The sequence below is a fragment of the Pezoporus occidentalis genome, unplaced genomic scaffold, assembly GCF_034315485.1.
Source record: "Pezoporus occidentalis ecotype Australia unplaced genomic scaffold, CSIRO_AGI_Poc_V1 ctg158, whole genome shotgun sequence".
NCBI classification, from domain to species: domain Eukaryota; kingdom Metazoa; phylum Chordata; class Aves; order Psittaciformes; family Psittacidae; genus Pezoporus; species Pezoporus occidentalis.
Genome location: NW_026913404.1, coordinates 2,599,980 through 2,608,363, shown reverse-complemented (window position 1 = coordinate 2,608,363; position 8,384 = coordinate 2,599,980). Strand labels below are relative to the sequence as shown.

The 8,384-nt window shown below is 62.7% G+C and overlaps 2 protein-coding genes and 1 non-coding gene across 5 annotated transcripts; 2 read left to right on the top strand and 1 right to left on the bottom strand.

The window, feature by feature from the left end:
* Window positions 1-158: 158 nt before the first annotated feature.
* MCRIP2 (MAPK regulated corepressor interacting protein 2) lies at window positions 159-3,483 on the bottom strand. 2 transcript variants are annotated; one of them, XM_062612010.1, is made up of 5 exons: window positions 3,321-3,483; window positions 3,106-3,187; window positions 1,482-1,609; window positions 1,161-1,262; window positions 159-581 (listed from the first exon to the last, which is right to left on the bottom strand). In XM_062612010.1, exons 1-5 carry the CDS (start codon window positions 3,370-3,372, stop codon window positions 511-513), a joined length of 435 nt encoding a protein of 144 aa, XP_062467994.1. In that variant the 5' UTR covers window positions 3,373-3,483; the 3' UTR covers window positions 159-510. The 2 variants fall into 2 exon arrangements, with proteins under 2 accessions (XP_062467994.1, XP_062467995.1); XM_062612011.1 differs by lacking the exon at window positions 1,161-1,262.
* Window positions 3,484-5,231: 1,748 nt separating this feature from the next.
* TRNAG-CCC (transfer RNA glycine (anticodon CCC)) lies at window positions 5,232-5,302 on the top strand. Its single transcript has one exon. It is a non-coding gene; the product is annotated as a tRNA-Gly (tRNA).
* Window positions 5,303-5,371: 69 nt separating this feature from the next.
* METTL26 (methyltransferase like 26) lies at window positions 5,372-8,299 on the top strand. Of its 2 annotated transcripts, XM_062611999.1 has the most exons (6): window positions 5,372-5,629; window positions 6,988-7,150; window positions 7,256-7,315; window positions 7,692-7,759; window positions 8,024-8,102; window positions 8,179-8,293. In XM_062611999.1, the coding sequence occupies exons 1-6, from the start codon at window positions 5,433-5,435 to the stop codon at window positions 8,224-8,226; spliced, it is 615 nt and encodes a 204-aa protein (XP_062467983.1). In that variant the 5' UTR covers window positions 5,372-5,432; the 3' UTR covers window positions 8,227-8,293. The 2 variants fall into 2 exon arrangements, with proteins under 2 accessions (XP_062467983.1, XP_062467982.1); XM_062611998.1 differs by having other exon boundaries at window positions 6,988-7,315; window positions 8,179-8,299.
* Window positions 8,300-8,384: the final 85 nt, after the last annotated feature.

The following is an 8,384-nucleotide window of genomic DNA, read 5'->3' as shown; positions in this document are numbered from 1 at the left end:
ACCCTGTGCCAGTGCATCAGCACCCTCACAGGGAAGAACTTCTGCCTAAGAGCTCATCCTTATATGTAAAGAACATCTGTACTTATATGTTAAGAACTTCTTTCTTATATTGTATGTGCTTCACCATCTCCTCCCCATCCCACAAGCACTTCTCCATGGGCAGTTTCAGTGCTTTATTGTCTGGCAGTCCTGCTACAGCACCCCACTGTCCTCCCCATGGCTCCAGCCACAGGGGGGGATCTGCTCCCTCATCCCCAGCGTGGCACCATAGTGTCCCTGGGAGCTGGAGGCTGCAGGAGCTGCAACAGTCTGAGAACTGGCACTTGAGGCATCCTGGCCGGGGCCGCATGCTGCTGCACCGCAGCGGGCGCAGGGATGGGGCATGGCTCTGGTCTGGTCCTGCCGGTCATTTGATTTCGGTCATCCTTTAAAAACGTGGTTCTAAAATGGCACCAGTTCTGGGCTCCAAGCTGATGCTCCCTCAGGACACCACCAAACCTTCCTTCCCTTTTAGGAGCAGCTTTCTATCTTGGCCAGAAATTGCTGTGCCCACCACTCCTCCAGGTCAATGGGAACAAAGTCTGAAAGAGAAGAGGGAGAAGGGGGAGCAGAGCAGCTGGAGCAGGGAACAGGGCTTCACAGGCTCCCCCCAAGCCATCCCATTTGCCACTGAACAAAAGAAATGGCACCCCAGTATCTCCCCCACCCCTGTGCCCTGTCCCCAAAGGCCAAGCTGGGTTCATGGGGACATCTCAGCCACTGCAGGAGCCCTCGGGCTGCATTCACAGTCCTTGCTCCTGGATCATGTTCCTATCCCCACAACTGTCCTGCTCAGCATTGGGGGAGGCAGATCCCCATGGTGGGACCTGGGGGCTTCTCTCCAGCATGATGTTGAACCCACCTCTGTGGCTGGAGAAGGCATGATTTCCAGAAGTCATCAACCAGGCATCCTGCTTGCTTGAACACCCTCACCATAGCGCTGGGGGCAGCTCTGCCCACCACCACTCCCAAAACCAGGCTCAGCAGCACAGACCCAACCCAGCCCTTCTGGGGATCCTCCTCCCACCACAGCCCTGCTCAGGTACCCAGCTGAGCCCACCCCAGCTCATTGCACCCCTGATGCACCTCCCCTCTGAGTGCTGTAGCTGCTTCCCACTTACTTTTGAGTCCAGGGTTGGGGTTTTTCTCTACGTACTGCACGGGGCCACAGGTGCTCTCCCCACTCCGGCTGCTGTCCAGCTGCTGCTCTACCTGCTGCCAGGCTGGATGCAGGAACAGCCAGCAGAGGGTTGGGGATGGGCATTGCCCAGGAGGAGGAGTGGGAAGTGGTCAGAGGGGTGCAGGTACCCAGGCTGGGGACCCCCTCCCTGCCTCAGAGGTCCCCAGCAGCATGAGGCTGCTCAGGAGGGACCCCACATGCTTCGGCCCCCTTGGGATGTGACAGTGAGCAGGTCCAGCCCCCGGGGACCCTCTGCCCTCACCTTCATAGACAAAGCGGACATTCTCCTCATGGGCCAGAGTGTAGCACTCTTCAGGGGCCAAGACGTGCTGCGGCAGCACCTGCGGCCTCTTGCCATTCACTCTGTTGAAGACGAGTTTCTGGGCTGGGCTGTGGAAGGGAACAAGGTGGAGATGAGGGGGGCACCCACCACGGCCTGGAGGAAGGACAGGGGCTGCCCCACTCAGTCTTGTCCCCAAGGGAAGGGACCGAGAAGGAGCCAGGCCCAAGGGAGAGGAGGTTCCTACATGGGAAGGGGTGTGAGGGGGATCCCCATCAAGAGCACAGGCTGCCCATCTCCCACCCACCCTCCAGCCTTAGCAAAAAATGTGGTCCCCAAAATAAGGAATATGGCACCAAAAATGCTGAAATACCAGGAAAATGGAAGTGAAATCCAGGCACCAGGCAGGGGATGCACATTGGTGTCATCCTCACAGACCATGCACCCAGGCTGGCTGTAGCAGCCCCAGAACCCAGCATGTTCCCAAGGTGCCCCGGGACTGGGATGAAGCCCTTTGCCAGCTGGGAGCAGGTCAGGCTTCCCTGGAGCTGGGCACCTGAAACAGCCCCAGCCTGGAAACAGCAAACCCAGGCAGAAGGAAAGGAAAAGCTCAGGATGAGACTATGGGCACGCTGGATGCAGAACTCGAGTGTTTTGGCTTTTCTGCCCAGCTTCAGGGCAGGACACGTCTGCAACAGCTGTGTTTCTCATGGGACAAAGTCTAAGGGGCCCAGAGAGTGCAGGCACGTTATGATTTGCAGGGCAGGTGAGACCCAGAACAGGCAGACCCTGCCAGGTCTGCAGGAGGGCCGGGGACAGGACACCCCCCAGACCCTGGCTGGGGGCCACCGGGCAGCAGCAGGAGCCTGCACACCCAACTAACATAAGGGTGTAAGGCTGGAGCCATGCTGGTTAGGAGAAGGTCCAGGGTGGAGGGAGGCAGCCTGGACAGGGAGGGGACAGCCTGGACAGGGGGGCTTTTCTTTTTCCATTCCTTGAGGCTAGGGGAACCAGGCAGAGCCATGCAGGCCCCAGAGCCCTGCCCGATGGAACAGCACTCTGGAAAAAAGCTCCTTAAGGAAAGGAGCCTTCGCCCCTCCGTCCGTTTCAGACCCTCCCACCAGGTATTCCTGCTAAAGGCTGCGAGCCTCAACCAAAAAGCTATTCCCCTCCCTCAGGGCCAGGAAACACCTTACCCTGGGCCACCAAGGGGACATGGGACAACCCACAAACGCTGCCCAGGGCCACCACGGCGACATGTGACAACTCACGAACGCTGCCCAGGGCCACCACTGCCCCCATGGTCCCCGTGGCCACCACTTCAGCCCCGGGTACGCGGCAGTCCCACACCGGGCCCGGCGGTGCCGTCCCCAGCAACCGGGCATTGGGACCCTCCGTCCCAGCCCCATCCCTGCGCGCACCGGCTCCGGTGTCCCCCCCGACCCATCGCACACCACGAGCGCGCCGTGCCCGCGATCTCGGCAGCGCTGCCCCCGACGCCCCGTTCCGTCGTGCGGGCACCGGCCGGCGCCCCCCCCCCCACCCCCACGGTGCGGGAGGCCCGGTAACCTTTCCCCAAGGTCACGGCGGCTGCGGCGGGGCTCACCTGGCGGGGGGCCAGGCCCCGGGCTGCAGCCGGCCCCGCAGCTCGGCCCCTTTGCTGCTCTCCACCGCCTGCTGCGTCGGACCTGCGGGCGGCGGCGGGACTCAGAGCGGCGCCGGGGCGGCGGGGCGCGGACCGGGACGGATCCCGCGTACACGCCGCTGCCCGCCCCGGTGCCGTCCGCTGCCCGCCCCGGTGCCGTCCGCTGCCCGCGGTACCTGTGCGGCGCTGCGTGGCCAGCTTGCTGGGGCCGCGCGTCAGCGTGTACATCCTGCGGGCCCGCACGGCCCCGCACCGGCCCCGCCTGAGCGCCGCGTGCCCCCCGCCGGGCCTTTAACGGGCCGGGCCCGGGCGGCCGCGACACGCCCCCGCCCTTAAAGGGCCCGCGCGGGACGGGAAGGGGAGGGGAAGGGGGCGGGAAGTGGGAGGGACCCGGGGGGAGGAGCTGGAGCGAGGACACGGGAGCAGGCACATGGGGGGGCAGAGCAGGGACACAGAGGGAGCGTACGGGGGGGGGGGGGACGACGACGACACGGGGGGGTCACACAGCGTGCACAAGCGAGAATTGTGTAGGGACATAGGGGACACACGTGGGAGGTGTGTGGGGGCACGGGGGACGCATGGGTGGGGGGACAGACACATGGGGGCACAGGTGGGAGGTGTGGGGGACATTGGGGATACATGGGAGATACACGGGGGGCATACGTGGGTGGCACACATAGGAGGTGTGGGGGGACACAGGGACACATGAGGAACTCATGGGGGCATATGTGAGAGGTGTGGGGACACACATGGGGGGCACACGTGGAGTTGGGGGGGGACATGGGGGACATATGGGGGTCATATGTGGGATGCGTTATGGGAGACACATGGGGGCCACACGTGGAATGTAGAAACACAGGGGACACCGGGGGCACATGGGAGGTGGGGGGGTACATGGGGGGCACATGGGGGGCACATAAGGGACATAGATGTGATGTGGGGTCACACAGAGGACGTGTGCAGGACACACAGAGGGAACACGCAGGAGGTGGGGACACGTGTGACAGGACAGGCACACATGGGACATGGGGACACACAGGAGACATGCATGGGACACACAGAGGGGACACGTGGGGGACATGCACAGGACACACAGGGTTCAAGTAGGAGAGGGGACACAGGCAACGCGTGGGACACAAGATGGCACACGCAGGGGGCACAGGAGTGACAGGGAACACAGGGAGCACGTGCATGGGGACACCTGGGAGACAGAGCCATGGGACACAAAGGGACACACATAGGAGTCACTTCTGGGACACACAGGAGCCAGGCTGGGGACAGTGAGGGGGTGTAGAGGCAGGGGCTGAGGTGCCCCCACGCTGGGGACAGCACTGTGACCATCTGCGGAGCCCGCAGGGGACACTGGGCTGGGCAGCCATGTCCTGGCCACTGTGGTGACCTTTGGAGCGGGGAAGGCACCTCAAGGTGTCCCCACATGACAGGAGGTGCAGCCCCAGGATGTGACCCCCTGGCCACCCCGAGCATCACCCCTCAGAGTTGTGGGGGGACATGGGTGGCATCCCAGGTTTTGGGGTCAGGATGGGTGACAAACTCACTGGCATGCTCTGGCTTTGCTCCAGTGTCAGTGAAGCCATCCCACAAGGTTGAGCTTGGCCTTTTGGCCCTGCCAGGGTGGGAGGGTGCTCGGCCCCCCAAAAGAGCATTCAGCGGGGTGCTGGGCACCCATGGGTGTACCCACAGCTATCGCCCCCCCGCTTGACTTCCTCAAACGCACTATCACCCGGGGGGGAGGGAGCTGTGCTTCAATTTCCCCACCTGCACCCTGATCGGGAGGGTTTTGAGGCACCCATGGTGTGCACCCGCGAGCCCTGAACACAGCTCCTCGGGCTGCGGCTGCTTCCTGCCCAGCGTCCACCAGTTGTGCAGGTCCTGGCAGGGGGGGCTCCTCTGTTCCCACGCACCCCCACTTCTCTGGGGTGCCCACGCAAAGCCGGTCCTCGTTAAGCGGGGTGGGAATAGAGTGGAAGCCCATGACGGAGCCACAGCAACAGCCTCAGCCCACCGTCACCCCACACCACTCCCTTGAGAGAAGGTTAAGTACCATTGGGGTAGAGCTGCCGGCAGCAGCGCCGCTGGTGTAGTGGTATCATGCAAGATTCCCATTCTTGCGACCCGGGTTCGATTCCCGGGCGGCGCAGAATTTTTTCCGGCCCTTTTAATTTTTTTTTTTTCACTAATTATGATGTATTTCTCACCCGCCGGTAGGGGCGGTCCCGCGGGGGCTCCTGGGAGCTGTAGTCCCAGCGCCTTATCCAGCGCCCGTGGCCATGCAAGCGCCGGCGGCTGCGGAGCGCAACAAGGGCCCGATCCTGGCGGTGCTGCGGCAGTACGCGGGGTGCGGCCCCTGCGAGGTGCGGGTGCTGGAGGTCGGGGCGGGCGCGGGGCTCCACGCAGCGCACTTCGCCCAGGCGCTGCCCCACACCCGCTGGCAGCCCTCGGACATCGACCCGCGGGCGCTGCGCAGGTGGGCGGGGGTATGGCGGGCTGGGGAGGGCCATGGGTGGCTCTGGGGAGACGGTAGGGGCTGTGGGGGGTCATGGGGGGCACATCCTGCGTCCCTTTACCCGACCCTCCCGCCCGTGGCCCCACTGCCGGGCTCTCCCCCTCCCCGCGCTTTTTATTCCCGGAAAGCGCCGATATCCAAGCCTCGGATGACCCGGGCTCCACAGCTAAATGCTTATTTTATTCCAGAAAAGACTCAATACAGAACCCTCAGCCAGCCCCGGTTCCCCTGCTTAATTTTTTTCACAGGAAAACCACAATATTCAACTCTTGGACAGCCCCAGCTCCCCTGCTTGACGCAGGAAAACCACCACACTCAACTCATGGTCAGCCCTGGCTCCCCAAGTCAACACTTGCTATGTATTGCCAGAAAATCCCCAATATCCAATTCCCAAGCAGCTCAGGCTGCCCAGCTTTGCACTTTATTTTTCAAAGACAGCCCTAGTTTTTCCCTCTCCACCAGCCCAATCCCACTACGGAACCACCCCTGCCTGCCAGGTGCCCACTGTGCTTTGTTACCCGTAACGCTCCATGGTGATTCCAGGCTGGATGCCTGGGACACTGGCAGCGGCTCCCACCCCGCTCCGGGTCACACTGGCTGTGTCGCGCCCTTGCTTATTTGCTCTGTGTGTGTCCAGCCGCAGCCAAATGCCCATTCCAGGCATTGCAGCGCCAGGCTCAGAAGGCCTCGGTTTCCATTCAGGAAATAAACCTACTGGGGAGGAATCCCCCCCATAAGAAAATGAGCGCAGTGAGGGGGTGCCAGACGCTGAGCCTGTCCATGGGGCTGTGTCCGGTATCCTTCCCACCACCACCTCTCAAACAGTGGTTAAAAATTACCCTCCATGAGGTTGCGGTTCCCTGCTCCAGCTGGGAATGGAGACCCGGGTGGTGAGTGGGCCAGAAAGGGTATAGATCACTGCAAATCACACAGCGCAGGTGCAGCGCACCTTGCGCGTGCAGGCGGAGTGCGGGCAGCCTGAGCACGTGGGTGCAGGCAGCGCATGCAGGCAGCAGGGAGGACAGCGTGCGCTAGCTGCCTTGCTGGAGGGGGACTGCGGTTATTTAGGCACTGGGATCTCTCAGTCCCTGTTCCACCATTTGTCTGGCTACTGCCAGTTCTCCAGATGCCTGTTGGGAAGCAGAGACCCCCTTGTCCTGTGTAGAGGCCCCCCACCAGGCTGCATTGCAAGCACAACCTTATTATTTGCTGTGAGAGACTCCCCCTGGGGGATGCTGCGAGCAGCCAGCATGGGCGGGTTTTCCACTCAGCGCAGGGGGTGCCTCGGCTGGAGTTGATGTGGGGTTTGGTGCCCGCAGCATCGCTGCCTACGCCGAGGCCATGCAGGTGCCCAACGTGCTGCCCCCCATCCTGCTGGACGTCTCGCAGGGCTGGGAGACCTGGGGGGGCACCCAACCCGCCAGCCTCGACCTCCTGGTCAGCATCAACATGATGCACATCGCGGAGCTGGCCTGCACTGAGGTGAGCAGTGGGGCAGGGCTGCACCCTGACATGTCCCTGGCTCTGGGGGTCCCATGGGGTGTCCCCAGGCACCTGACCCCTGGTTCCCACCTCTCTCTTCACCAGGGCCTGTTCAAAGGTGCTGGGGTGCTGCTGAAGACCGGAGGTGTGCTCTTCACCTACGGGGTGGGTGCTGCTCAGCTGAGCATCCCAGTGCAGGAGCATCCTGCTGGGTGTGGGGTGGCAATGAGTGTGCTGGGGAGGGTGGATAGGAGGGCAGCTGCAGGTATGGTGACTAATGGGGGATGTTGGGTTTGGGGAGCCTCAGCTTTTTGGGGCACATACTGCTCCCAGGATGGGAGGGATCCTGTCCTCCCTCACCCCAACAAAAGCAGGGGCGGGGGTGCCCATGGTTTGTGAAGAGACGCAGTGTGAGTGATGGGGCGCATGGTCCCTCTTGGGTGTTGTCTCCTCCCTTGGCATGGTGGCGTCAGCAGCCCAGGGGCTGGGAGTTGCTCAGGGGGGACACGGTGCCTGCAGCTCCAGCTTTGTGTCCTGGCAGCCCTACGCCGTGGATGGCCGGATCAGCCCCCAGAGCAACGTGGACTTTGACCGCAGCCTGCGGCAGAGGTAGGGGAGGGTGCTGGGCAGGGGCCAGGGCTGCTGGTGGCTCATCCTGCCTGTGCTGCCCATGTTGCCCATGCTGTCTGTCCTGCCCATCCTGCCCATGCTGCCAGCAGCCATAGGAGCTCATTCCCTGCATGGTCCTTCAAGACAACACCTAAAGAAGTGGCTGGGAGGAGCCCTCTCCACCTGAGTGCACTGCTGGGAGATGGGGCAGCTCCCAGGGTGTGATATGTCCATCTGTCTGACCCACACCTCCCTCCCCATCAGCAACCCCGCCTGGGGTCTTCGGGACACAGCACTGCTGCGGCACTTGGCCGAGGCCAACAGGCTACACCTTGAGAGGATGGTAAGAGCTGGGGTGTGCAGGGTGGGGGGGTCCCTATGCCAGTGGGGACCCCCTGACCCCGGCTCCATGCTTCCAGGTGGATATGCCGGCCAACAACAAGAGTCTCATCTTCCGCAAGCTGTAACCTGCCTGTGACACCTCCCGGCACAGACACCCCCCATTGATACTCCTCGAAGGGGTTGCATCGCGACAATGGGCTCAGCTGAGGGGGCTCCCTTTGCAATGGGGTGCCCCAGAGAAGCTACCGTGGCTGCCATGGGGGGCAGAGGCACTGGGGGGGGA